The sequence below is a fragment of the Hippopotamus amphibius genome, chromosome 9 (assembly GCF_030028045.1).
Source record: "Hippopotamus amphibius kiboko isolate mHipAmp2 chromosome 9, mHipAmp2.hap2, whole genome shotgun sequence".
Classification (NCBI taxonomy): domain Eukaryota; kingdom Metazoa; phylum Chordata; class Mammalia; order Artiodactyla; family Hippopotamidae; genus Hippopotamus; species Hippopotamus amphibius.
In genome coordinates this window covers 79,943,112-79,957,707 of record NC_080194.1, presented here as the reverse complement: position 1 = coordinate 79,957,707, position 14,596 = coordinate 79,943,112, and the positions used below count along the sequence as shown (strand labels likewise).

Below are 14,596 nucleotides of genomic sequence, written 5' to 3'. Positions count from 1 at the left end.
TCCAGAAAGCCTGATTGATAGCATAAGAGTTTTGAACACCACGAATCACACCATCATCACTTTTGTTAAAATACCATTACTGCTGCTACTAAATGAGATCAGATTCACTTATAAAAGGCAATTTTAAATACTCATATTTAGAACAACAGCTTCTATTAATACATTTAAGTGAGCGCTTACCATGTGACAGACACTGTGCTAAGAATCTGACGTATCTTATTTCATCATATAGGAAAGTTCTAAGATGTCTACAATTACTGGGGTTATTCTTAGTACATGTAAAATTGAATGACAACTACATTTCTTTCAATAGATGGTTCAATATAATATTCCCACCAAATAGCTAACTTTCTTCACTCTAAAAGACAAAGTAATGAGTTTATACAAACTTTTTACAAAATCATAAGTATGAAAACAGCAAGAATAGTTTTTAATAATATATTTAAAGCAAGTTGTATTCTTCAATCAAAAGAAGCGATGATCTCTGTGATAAACCAGTTAAGCACTTCAGAGCAATGTTGCTAATGTATACAATATTGCTTTAAGAAATTTTTTTGTATATTCACAACTAATTTTTCCAGTTATGCAAGTCTTCTTCACAAAACCATATTTGCTAACAGATATGGTATCTTTAAGACCAAGGATTCCTTTGTGTATAAAGCTAAAAATTTAGTTTGAGAACAGTTTGAATTCTATACAGTAAAAATTTACACTTTTTTCTCTTAAATTGAATAACTGCCAGCATTTTTCTTTTTTTTTGGTCTCTCATCAGCCAATATTAAAGAAAGAAACTTAATTCCCCTCCTTTTGCATCTGATAGCAAGAAATGTTCACTTCACTTTTCATCTGGTCTTTACTTCAATCTATGAACAATGAGAAGAAAGTATCACTGAGTATTGTTTTTAGGTGCTAAAAACACAAAGATGAAAGACAGGATCTGGCTGTCAAGACGCTCACAGAAACAAACAAGAGAACAATTATGACTGAATGCAATCAGGGACATGTCAGAGACAAGCCTTGAGAACAGCTCAGAATGGCATTCCGTGCACGTTCTGAGGGATATGTATTTCCACAGAGTAGAGGAAAGGAGATCAAGGAGACTTCCTAGAAGAGATGGGAGACATTTAAACTGAATTTTCAAGAATGAGTACAGTCATTAAAATAAAAATAGACGGCATACCAGGCTGAAAGACAATAATGCACAGGAAAACCTGGTGCCTTTCGTTAAAGAAATGATTGAAACAGTTAAAGATGAAGCTAGAAAGGCAGCAGGGACTGAGCTAACTCACAGCATCTTTAGTCACTTACCTCTAAGGTCAATTCATCTGGGGCCCGAGCAGTGTACCTCTTGATAACATGGGCAGCACCAACAGCAGGAGTGTTAATGGATGATTCTTCATGAACTAGAAGGTGATTTCCCTTATTATCAATCTGTAACAAAGAAAATATACTATCAGATGGTTCAAGACATAGGACTTGCAAGCTTCTTTGTGTATTTATATAGTTCAACCTGATTTAGAAAAACCATAACCCCAAGAATCTTTAAAAATAAAAAAACCACTTATTGAGTACTTACTATATGCCAGTCATTGTACATATAACATATATAATTTAATCTTCATAACTCTAAAAGACACTTATCATCACTACCAACACTTAAAGATGAAGATGCTAAAGCTAAAAGAGGTTATATACATTACGAGAGATTAAATCATTTGTCCCAGATCACACAGCCAATGATGAAGAACCAAGATCTCAATGCAAGTCGGCCTGGCTCTAAGTTCTATATTCTTTCCAGTTTTCATCATCTTCCCAGTTTCCACTGGGAGGAGAGAATACTGTAACTCTACATATGCAAATTAAGGAGAACAACCTAACATATTGACTGGAGACTCTATCACTCAAGACATTCTTAAATCAGACCCTTTAAAGGGTTGTCTCTTGTTCATAAATGACTAAAAGCTATTTTCTAAGCCAACTAAAAAGATATATACACATATACACATACACCTTGCTAAATGTACATATATTAACATATTAAACACCAAAATAACAGGTGTCATTATGATTCATAAAATAATATTAAAATTAGCTTCCTGGATTATCAAAGAAAGATCTGAGATGAAAAATATTTATTGTATCACATACCTATCTTCCAGAAGCTGAGAATAAGCTTCATTTATTCGATTCCTGAAACTCAATAGCTATTAAAATTAATATGAAATTTCTTAAGTAGATAATTTAAAAATTAACTTTAATAAAAACTGAACTAGATTAGTACCTCCATCCAAGTAAGGGCAGGTCCACAATTGATCTTGTTGCCAGCAATAGCTGAAAGGCGGGACAGGTAAGCCATAAGCATCTGAGTGACCGACTAAAGAAAAAGAGAAGATTCCATGGTAACAGAATAAAGATACTACACTCTCTGTCAAAGAAACTGGGGTAAATTGGTTGTTTCTGGGAGAAAAAAATCTGCAGATTTTTAGGCATTTTTATAGTTACGGAGGTTCTTCACAGAGGCTTAACAGTTCCATGAACAGACACTATAGGCACTTACATAATTTCCTGTCTGGTACAGAACTTTCACCTCAGCCTCTGTTCATCAAGGGTCATACTATTGTACAGCTTCTAATTTGGTTGTCTTCTCTTTCTGTTTTTGTATTGGAAATGTAAAATGACAGCAGAGACATACTTGCTTTTCCACCCAGCTTCCCCCTGCTACTCTGAAATGCTTTCTCCAAGGCCTGCTGCAGTCTTCACATACCTGGCCGTGGCAGGACAGGGACCCAACATTAACCGGCCTAACAGGAGTTGCTGCAGGAATTAGGATCTGTGACACAAAATTTCAGCTCAACCTGGCTGCTATCTTAAAAAGAAATGAGAACCCGGCCCCTGGTGGGAGCGGTCATGTTCTGAGACAGTCCGAGAAAGAAAAACGCAACAGACGGGCAGACAGAGGAAATGGAGGCACAGAGACATCTAGGTTTCCTATGAAACGAAAGAATCTGAGGTTTTAAGACATCCCTGAGACCTTGCCTCAATGTCAGTTCTTGCATGACTAAAGTCTCTAATTTGCCCCCACTACGTAATCGCCTGGGAATTAATTATAGATTTGAAATGGCTTCCCCTCAGGACTTGCACTGTTTTCAGGCATCCACTGTGGCTGCCAAGGAGCCTAATGCCAATACATTTCTTGTTTCTTTGAGAAAAATCTTGTTTTTGCTGTCTGGAAGCTTTTTGGGTTTCCTCTCTGTTTTGGCATTTTGAAATTTTACCACAATGTTTCTAGATGTGTGTATCTTCACTTATATTTAGCACTTAATGGGCCCATTTAACCTGAAAGCAAGCCCTTTTTTAATACAGGGAAATGCATTATACTTTTAGTTACTTTCATCCACTCTCTCCTCCTATAACGCATACAAGAGGAGTACAAACTTGTGGATCTATTCTCTGTGATTCCCAATGGTTCTCTCACAACTTTTTATCCCTTTTGGGGCTGTGTTCTTACAAAGCTTGCTCTTCTCACTCACTAATTCTCTCTTCATCTGTGTCCATTTTGCATGCAGTCCAGCTATTAAGGTTTGTTATTATTAAAATTAATTTAAAAGACCATATGTTCATTTCTAAGATCTCTGATTATTTTATTTTTTTAAAACTCTGTTCTCATTCCATTAACATGACTGCCTCCCTTTCTCTCTGAGGATGGTATACATGCTTCTGAAAAGCCCTCTGTTTGCTCCTCTGTTGCGCTGTTTATTCAGTTTTCACATTGAAGATTTCTAGCTTATCTGTCCCTCTGCAGTCCTCCTGTCCAAGTTTCTTATGCTGTATTTTCTTGCCCCCATCTGCTTTCAAAGATTCCTCACAATTTTTGATTCCCTGATGGTATTTTCTGATGTTATAATAAAAGAATCTCTTTCCTCTTAAAAAAAAAATCTCATATTTTTACCAGAAATTTTTGGCAGGAATGGAAATAAGTGCATGGACATGCCTGCCATCATACACTGAGTCAACAGCATCATCTGAATACACATTTCTTTGATTATTAGTAAGGTCAACATTTTTCCATATTTTTGCTTCTATATTTTACATTCTCTTTAAAAAATGATCTGCTCATATATATTGCTCATTTATATATTAAGATATGAGATTCTTCTTATAAAATTATACACTGAACTTATTTTAATTCTAAATATCCTAACAGCATTACTAATTTTTCAGTTAAGAAATAGTTAAGTAATCCCACGAACCTTACTGAATGCTCAATATAAGCTTTTATTTACTATACTGGCAAAGAAATTCTGCTAATTTACATATAGTAATTACTTCTGCAAAGTACTGAGTGCTTACCTCTGGACTGTCCTTCAGGGCATCAGAACGGGGAAGCTCTGAGAGCTGGGAGAATCGTCGGTCATAAATACATAGATGAAGATGTTTATCAAGTACCCGAAAATCTTCATAACTCCTTTTAACAATCCAACTTTTGCCCTATGAGTAACAACAACAAAAAGACTCCTATAATTTGTCTCTATTGGGAATGGTTATGAACCAGGCTTTATTCCACAATGATATGTTATTCATAAGATTTTATATTTACTAATTCACTTGACAGTAAATAGTTAAACTCCAAAACCTTCTAGTGAGTTATATACATTAAAATGTCAATCATGGAAAATAAGCTAGAACTGTCTACTAAACCTCTTCCTATCACTGGTCTAGTCCACTGGCTCTCCTTGGGAATAATAACTGGTACATGGGAAGACAGCATGTGACCTTAAACCCACAGAAAGAACCATAAAATGATTTTGTGTGGGAGAATATTACCAAAAATTAAAGAAAAATAAAACTAGGTTATTGATCAGTCACTACAAACATTTTCTATGACTAAGACTGGAAATACACTGATAATCAATACCACTGAAATTTCACCTATAAGCATTTGATGTGCACATATTACCTAGAACCCATTATAGCTCCCCAATTCTCAGTCTTTTTTCCTTTCCTCACCTAATCTCACGAGCTCATTAGAAATGAAAATCGACTCACAGAGCATATTTATCACACACTGTCTTCTCATTTTCTCTTGAATCTACCACTTTATAGCCCAAGCTTTAGTACGGAACAACATTACCTCTGACCTCCCTGCCTTTGATCTTCTCCTCAACTCCCCTCTTCCAATACAAAATACAAAGTTTGTCAGGTCCCGTGGACAATAATGATGAGCTGGTCCCTACTACACACCATTTGGTTTGACAATTTAATCTACTTTTATATGGAGACTTTCGTCTCATAACAATCTGGAGGGACTAGGAGAAAAAGCACCCATCTCAGAATTGAAGAGAACATCTCTAGTGTAGCTCCTTTACATTGGCCTCAGCCAGATGGGGCAGAAGCAGAAGGTACTATTTCATGGGAGAGGTGCTGAATTCTAAACACAGGTATGTCCATAACTAACAGGACAAAATTGTCTAATCCTACGGTGGACTGCAATTCTCCACTACGTAGACAAAGAGAAACACCACGTCCCTCTTTCAGAGCATTGTTAGAATGAAATAAGAGAACACATGTGTCAGGTACTTTTAAAGAGCAGTCTCCTGGTCCCTATTCTAAGAAATGCTAGTTCAATGAGTCTGGAATGGGATCCAGTTAATCTGATGATCCGCCTGAGTTGGGAACCACTGATCCACAAGATTAAGTCCAAACATACTTGCACATATCAGGGCGTGCATCATCAGGCCTTTCTAAATTTACAGTGTGATCCCACTCACCACTCCTCCATGCCCTTTCTTTGCTTTCAGTTATGCTCAACTACTTGCATTTCTTCTGTTTGTGAAATGTTCCCTTTCTTGCCTACATGATTTTTAAGTGCTGTTTTTCTACTGTGGGAAAGTCGTTCTTTTACTCTTTGCTCAGGTAAGCTCCTTTGTTTTCTCAGTGCTACCACTGTCTTCTACCCAAAGCATTCCTGAATGACAACAGGGGGCTAAATACTTGTTCCTTTGGGATGAACAAGGCAGAAAAAAAGAAAATCAACTTATCGTGTAGTTGCAAATGTTTTTTCTTTCACACAAATACATTTCAAAAATTATGCAATACTTCAAATACCAGAAAATTACAAAAATTAATTTAATATATACCTAGATAGATAGATCACAGAGATTAAACAGATGCTCACTTTTTATTCGAAAGCTCTGGATTTTTTTAATTGAAAAATAGTTGATTTATAGTATTGTGTTAGTTTCAGGTGTACAGCAAAGTGATTCAGTTTTATATACATATTGTTTTTTTCAGATTATTTTCCATGATAGGTTATTACAAGATATTGAATACAGTCCCCTGTGCTATACAGTAAATCCTTGTTGCTTATCTATTTTCCATATAGTAGTTTCTATCTGTTAATCTCCTACTTCTAATTTATCCTTTTCCCCCTCCCTTTCCCTTTTGGTAACCATTAATTTGTTTTTTATGTCTGTCAGTCTGTTTCTGCTTTGCATACAGATTCATTTGTATCGTTTTTTAGAGCCCACATATAAGTGGTATATCATACTTTCTCCATCTAACTTACTTCACCTAGTATGATATTCTGTACGTCCATCCATGTTGCTGCACATGGCAATATTTCATTATTTTTTTATTGCTAAGCAATATTCCATTGTATAAATATACCATATCTTCTTTACCCATTCACCTGTTGATGGACACTTAGGTTGCTTCCACATCTTAGCTACTGTAAACTGTGCTGCCATGAACAGTGGGGTGCATATTATCTTTTCAAATTACTGTTCTCATTTTTTCCAGGTACATACATAGGAGTGAGATTGCTGGATCATATGGTAACTCTATTTTTAGTTTTTTAAGGAACCTTCATCCTATTTTCCACAGTGGCTGCACCAATTTACATTCCCACCAACAGCGTGGGAGGGTTCCCTTTTCTCCACACCCTGTCCAGCATTTATTACTGATATTTGTAGACTTTTTGATGATAGCCATTCTGACCATAGTGAGGTGATACCTCACTGTAGTTTTGATTTGCATTTCTCTAATAATTAGCGATACTGAGCATCTTTTCATGTGCCTGTCGACCATCTGTATGTCTTCTTTGGGGAAATGTCTACTTAGGTCTTCTGCCCATTTTTTGATTGGGTCGTTTCTTCTGTTGATATTGAGCTGCATGAATTGTTTACATATTTTGGATATTAACTGCTTGTCAGTCACATTGTTTGCAAATATCTCCCCCATTCCACTGGTTGTCTATTTGTTTTGTTGATGGTTCCCTTTGCCACGCAAAACCTTTTAAGTTTGATTAGATTCCATTTGTTTAATTTTGCTTTTATTTCTTTTGCCTTGGGAGATTGATTAAGACAATACTGCTATGATTTATGTCAGAGAATATTTTGCCTATGTTCTCTTCTAGGAGTTTCATGTTGCCGTGTCTTACGTTTAGGTCTTTAAACCATTTTGAGTTTATTTTTGTATATGGTGTGATGGAGTGTTCTATTGTCACTGATTTATATGAGGCTGTCCGGCTTTCCCAACACCACTTGCTGAGGAGACTAAAGAGACATCTGCCCATTTTTAAATCAGATTGTTTTTTGCTATTCAGTTGTAGGGGTTCCTTGTATATACTGGGTATTAACCCCTTAGTAGATACGTGGTTTGCAAATATTTTTTCCCATTCCATAGGGTGCCTTCTTATTTTCCTTTGCAGTTCAGAGCTTTTTAGTTTGATGTAGTTCCCCTTGTTTATTTTTGCTTTTGTTGTCATTGCTTTTGGAATCAGATTTTTTTAAAAAAATCATCACCAAAACCGATGTCAAGGAGGATACTACCTATGTTTTCTTCTAGGAGTTTTACAGCTTCAGGTCTTACAGCTAAGACTTTAAACCATTTGAGTTAATTTTTTTGTATGGCAGAAGTCTAGTTTCATTCTTTTGCCTGTGGTTGTCCAGTTTTCCCAGCATCAGTCATTGAAGAAACTGTGATTTTCCCACTGTATATTCTCGGTTCCTTTGTTGTAAACTAAGTGACCATATATGTGTGGATTTATTTCTGGGCTCTCTATTCTATTCCATTGATTACTTTTCTGTTTTATACCAATACCACATTGTTTTGATTACTATAACTTTGTAATATAGTTTGAAATCAGGGCACATGATGCCTCCAGTTTTGTTCTTCTTTCTCAAGACTGCTTTAAATATTCAGGACCTTTTGTGGTTCCAAATGAATTTTAGGATTGTGACTTCTATTTCTGTGAAAGATGCCCCTGGAATGTTGGTAGTGATTGCACTGAATCTGTACATTGCTTTGGGGAGTATCGACATTCTAATAACATTAATTATTTCATTCCATGAGTAAAGAACTATTTTTCCATTTATTTCTGTTATCTTCCATTTCTTTCAACTGTACCTTACAGTTTTCAGTGTACAGATCTTTCACCTCCTTGGTTTAATTTATTCCTAAGTATTTTATTATTTTTCAAGCAATTGCAGGATTGTTTTCTTAATATCTCTAATAGTCTGTTGTTAGTTTATAGAAATGGAAATGATTTTTGGTGAGAAGCTTGAAGCTTTCCAAATAAGATTAGGAACAAGGCAAGTATATCCTCTCTCATCACTGCTTTAAAACATGGTACTAGAATTCCTACCTAATTCAATAAGACAAGAAAAGGAAATAAAAGATATATAGATGGGGAAGGAAGAAATAAAACTGCCTTTGTATACAGATGACATGATCATCTAGGTAGAAAATACAAAACAAACAAAAATAAACTTCTAGAACTAGTAAGTGATTATAGCAAAAGAACAGGATACGAGGTTAATATACAAAAGTCAACTGCTTTCCTATATACCAGGCAATGAATAAGTGGAGTTTGAAATTAAAAACACAATACCATTTACATTAGCACCCAAAAAATGAAATACTCAGGTATAAATCTAACAAAATATGTACAAGATCTATATGAGGACAACTACGAAACTCTGGTGAAAGAAGTCAAAGAACTAAATATGGAGAGATATACCATGTTCATGGATAGGAAGATTCAATATTGCCAAGATGTTAATTCTTCCCAACTTGATCTATAGATTCACAATGCTACCCCAGCCAAAACCTCAGTAAGTTATTTTTATGAACACTGACAAACTGATTCTAAAGTGTATATGGAGAGGCAAGACCAAGAATAGCTAATGCAATATTAAAGAAGAACAAAGTTGGTGGTCTGATGGTATGTAACATCAAGAGTTACCATAAAGCTACAATAACCAATACAATATGGTATTGGCAAAGGAACAGATATATACACAAATGGAACAGAATAGACAGCCCAGAAACAGACCCACCTAAACACAGTCAACTGATGTTTGACAAAAAAGCAAAGGCAATACAATGGAGAAAAAAGTTTTTTCAACAAATTGTGCTGGAACAACTGACTATGCACACACACAAAAATACATCTAGACATTGACCTTATACCTTCCACAAAAACTAACTCAAAAAGACCTTAGCATAAGGCACAAAACAATAAAACTCTTAGAAGATAACATAGGAGAAAATACAGATAACCTTGGGTTTGGTGACAACTGTCTCTAGATACAAGAGCAAAAGGCACAATCCATGAAAGATAGAATCGATAAGCTGGACTTCATGGAAACTAAAATTTTCTGCCCTGTCGAGAGAATGAAAAGACAAGACACAGACCTGGGAGAAAATATTGCCAAAAACACACCTACTGATAAGGGATTGTTAACGAAAATATACAAAAAGCTCTTAAAAATCAACAACAACAGATTTAAAAACGGGCACTCACAAAAAGATATATAGATGACAAATAAGCATATGAAAAGAGATGCTCCACACCATATGTCATCAGGCAAGGCAAATAAAAACAAGAAGATATCATCACACATCTATTAGAGTGGCAAAAATCCAGAACACTGATAACACCAAATGCTAGTGAAGATGTGGAGAAACAGGAACTTTCTTTCACTGCTGGTATGAATACAAAATGGTACAGCCACTTTGGTAGACATTTCAGTTTCTTACAAGATTAATCATACCCTTACCATATGATCCAGCAATTGCACCCCTTGGTGTTTACCCAAATGAGTTGAAAAGTTATGCACACAAAAAAACCTGCAAAAGTTTATAGCAGCTTTATCAAAAATTGCCAAAGCCTGAAAACAACCTAGATATCCTTTAGCTGAATGGATAAACAAACTTTGATGCATCCAGACAATGGAATATGACTCAGCACTAAAACGAAATAAGTATCAAGCCATGAAAAGACATGAAACTTAAATGCATACTACTAAGTGAAAGTAGCCATCCTGAAAAGGCTACATACTATAGGATTCCAACCATATGACACTGTAGAAAATACAAAACTATGGGGACAACTAAAAGAAAAATTAGTGGCTGCCAGGGCCTAGGGGGAAGTTAGAGATGAACAGGTGGAGCAGAGAATTTATAGGACAGTGAAACTATTCTGCATACTATAATGGTGGATACACATTATAAACTTGTCCAAACCCAGGGAATGTACAACATCATGAGTGAACCCTTGATGACAATGGCAAGTCAATGTAGGTTCATCAATTGTAACAACGTATTATGCTAGTGGGGGAATGTCCACAGTGGAGGAGGATGTGCCTGTGTGAGGAAAAAGGATGTGTGAGGAAAAAGGATATGTGGGAACCTTGTACCTTCTATTCAATTTTGCTGTAAACCTAAAATTGGTCTAAAAAATAAAGTTTATTAAATTTATAAAAAGTAATCATGTTCTCTTCTCTCTATTATAGTCTTGCTCAAAGAAATAAATATCAATAAGCAATCACATAAAGGCAATAACTTTCAGAGCCTCAAAAGGTAAATACTGGGGACTGGATTTCAAAATTCATTTCCTCATATATCAATAACTAATTTCTTTCAACTTTTAAAAATTGTTCTTGTGCTAGTAAAAAGTCGGATCTTTTAAATCAGGGGTCCCCAACCCCTAGGCCAAAGACCAGAACTGGGCTGCACCGCAGGAGGTGAGCGGTGGGCTAGCAAGCGAAGCTTCGTCTGCCGCTCCCCATCACTCTCCACTGCTCACATTACCTCCTGAACCATCCCCTCCCCACCCCCATCCCCCACTGGTGGAAAAACTATCTTCCACAAAACCGGTCCCTGGTACCAAAAAGGTTGGGGACTGCTGTTTTAAATAGATTTACATGCAAGAAATTAAAGCCTTAACACATGATTTGCAAATCCTCTCAAACTGTTTTAAAGTCACTGAGTAGAATTCTAAAAATCATAAAACACCTATCTTTTCTATAGATATGGAAGAAGAACTTCAAATTTCATATGTGAAAAAACAACCTTAATCATGCAATTTCTAAATAGGCTGAATAAAGTAAATAGAGTATTTTAGAAGTTCAATTATTTTATAATGAACAAGACAAAATTCATTATATACATCTGTCTAAATTTTAATTTGCAGCTAATTTCTAACCTTAATAATTATTACTATCAAGTAACTATTGCTTTCCAAGGATAACAAAAATCAACAATTCTTAGCAAGGCTGATAAAGAAGAATGAGAGAAAAAGAAATACCCCAGGTGTATATAGGATTAAATTTCTAACACAAAATTTTGTTCTTCTTTCTCTCATTCATTCACCAGATATTTTCTGAGCACCTACATAGCAGCAAGCTCTGGGGTAAGCACAAGAGATGCAACAGAGGAAGGACCTGTAAACCTCTGACTTCTTAGAATTTATTTCTCGTGAGGAAAAAAAAATACTTTTTAAGTTAATAAACACGTAAATAAAATAATGATAACTTCTGTTCTATGAAGAAATAAGCGAGAACCTACTTCAGTTAGCATGGTCAGGAAAAACTCTTCTGTGAAGGCAATATCTAAACTGCCTCCTGAGAACTGAGCAGGTACCAGACACAGCAAGTGTGTGTGTGAATGGAGTCAATGCCTTGTTGCAGGAAAAAACTAAGGGTCTTTTAGGAACTGACTGAAAGCTAGTGAGACCAAAACATAGGAGTGAGAAGATTATCCCATTATGCAGAAATAGTAGGCATGGTCCAGATCCTGCAGGGCCCTCAAAGAGTTTCATTTTAAATTAGTAGAAATCTATTGAAGAGTTTTAGCCATAAGAGTAACACACTTAAATTTACATTATACCTCATTCTGGCAGTTGAAAGGGTTATAATCAATTACAGGGTGCAAACAAGATGCCATCACAATGGCCCAACAAGATACAACAGCTTGGGCTATAGCTTGGTAATAACAGAGTAGAAAGAGTTAGACAAAATCTGCATACACTTGCTGTTCTTTCTGAGAATAACAGTCTTCATCCCTGTCCTCTGAAGACCCTTTATCACAGGAAAGTTTCTCATGCAAAAGAATTAATACTATGAATTAGCTGTATGTATGATGAAGTTCAGTGAAAAGAAAGACACGATTTAAATCTCAATCTGGCCTTATCCCAAATATGGGGCTTTACACAAGTTACTTAACACCTACGAGCAGCAGTTTATTCTTCTATATAATGGGAAGAGTAACACTAACATTTCAGAGGAAAGTTTTTAGGTTTAAATAAGAATGTTTGCAATCTGCTTATACAGTGCATTCATAGATGCTCTTCAAACGTTATTCAAACGTTAATAATCAACTCCACACCCTTCGTAACAGCATATTCTAAATGGACTGAGTGGAGGAGATATTTAATACTGAGGAATGCATTTCTGATGGTGGAATTTCAGGCATTAGAGTACAGGAGATATTCTGAGGCAGGAAAGCATTCCCCTAAAACCAACTGTTTACTCCATCAACTGGGACATAAAGAAGCCTTCACATGACTGTAAATATTTATGAAAAACTTAATCTTCAGAAAAAATAAACTATTATACACTGATGAATTCTGGTTAAAACACAAAGGTAGTTCATACAATTCAACTTCAATAAGAACCACTCATTTCAACTACTCTAAAGCTCAGCTTACTATGGGACAACAAAATACCAAGTATTTCATTAAGCAACAATTATTCTTAAATCACCAAAATTATAGGGGGAAAGAGCAGAGCAGAATTTTCGTTAGGGCACATGTTAGAATAAATTCTTGCAATAGCTAGGTTTAAATTAGCTATTTTAAAAATAACACTTAAAAGCTAATGTTTGCTTTTGAGCTAATGAATAAAACAATAGAATACAGACATATAAGTGATCAAAAAAATGCCTGCTGAATTTGGATCTATGCAGTATGGAAGACATGGCTTACATTTCTGGGTTCACAATTTAAAAAGAAATTAAAACTTTAGAAGACAGAGGCAAAGACACCATTACAAGACTCAAAGGTAATACCTAAAGGAATCAGTATCACTTAACCTACAGAAAGAAAAAAGATCACAGCTGTTTAATTGGACAATTTCTAAGATAAAAGAACAAAGGAAGAAAGTGGGTTAAGATGACGGACCAAGAATTTTGGTTAAATAAAAAGAATTTTAAGTGCACATTATTAAAAATTACAAATTAGCAAAGATATGAGATATGAAATTAGCTTCTATACTGAACAGATTACAGGGTGTAAGGGTAATCTTATCTCATTTGAAGATCAAGCAATCTCTAAAATCTGTTGTAGACTGCAAATTCTAAGGAGATGCAAGAAAAGCTGGCAATAAGGAAACTGAAGCCCTTAGTAGCTCCTGCTCAGATTTCATATTGCTTAGGAAAGCAACTTTCATAATTTGGGCCTCAATTTCCTCATTTGCAAAATTAGAAGGTTTGACTGTGAGTTTCAGTTACTAAAAAAATGATTCTAGTTTAATATGGTTTATGACTGACACATATGGCAAGAATACAGAAGGTAAGCCATGAGAACATATCAATGATTACTTACAGTGGTGAGGCAGAGGAGATACACGACAGCATTATTACGATTCATTAAATTACTACTTTGATGTAATAAATAGTATAACAGGTAGTCTGAAATTTTTTAAGCAGCTTGATAAGATATTTACAGTCAGAAGAAAGCCTCACTATCTAGGTCACTAATCTGTGGAGGCATAATCAGGTAATGATTATACATTCTAATGTATGGTACCAAAATATCATGCTTACCTTTTGAAGGTCATTTTTTAAGAACAGCATAGGTATTTTTGACACTGTGTTTTGCTTATGAGAATAAAAATACTTGCATTGTTGGAACAAATGGAAATCAGTGGTAAGAAGAGAAGACACTAAAAGGTGTAGGTTTTAGATGGAATAATAAATTCATGACTGACATGCCAGTCATGTACTCTAGATAAAGAAGAAATATTTGATATTTATCTATTAGCAATGGTTCATCATAAAAGCATTTGATATTTTCACTTAAAAATTCACTTACCGAACAGAAGCATTTTTTAATGAAATATGTCATGAAACACTGATTCAGAACTGCCCACTTCCTCAAAGGAACCAAGATGACAAACAATAAACCATGTACAAATGGTATGCAACTCTGAACATCTCACACACACACACACACACACACACACACACACACACACTAAGTTCAATTTCCGGTCTCATATTCTCTCACCTACAAATAAAAGCACTTAATTCTGAA

At 35.3% G+C, this 14,596-nt stretch overlaps 1 protein-coding gene across 23 annotated transcripts in view; it reads right to left on the bottom strand.

Moving 5' to 3' along the window:
• The window catches only part of ARHGAP32 (Rho GTPase activating protein 32), a 256,016-nt gene that overhangs the window by 77,880 nt on the left and 163,540 nt on the right, over positions 1-14,596 (bottom strand). For 22 of the 23 annotated variants that reach the window (XM_057747404.1, XM_057747399.1, XM_057747406.1 and 19 more), the window contains 3 exons: positions 4,351-4,488; positions 2,282-2,374; positions 1,309-1,431 (listed from right to left, as the gene is read on the bottom strand). In XM_057747404.1, coding sequence (XP_057603387.1) covers positions 1,309-1,431; positions 2,282-2,374; positions 4,351-4,488 — 354 coding nt within the window. Of the gene's footprint in view, positions 1-1,308; positions 1,432-2,281; positions 2,375-4,350; positions 4,489-14,596 lie in introns of those variants that run through there. The other variant, XM_057747420.1, reaches the window with a different exon arrangement.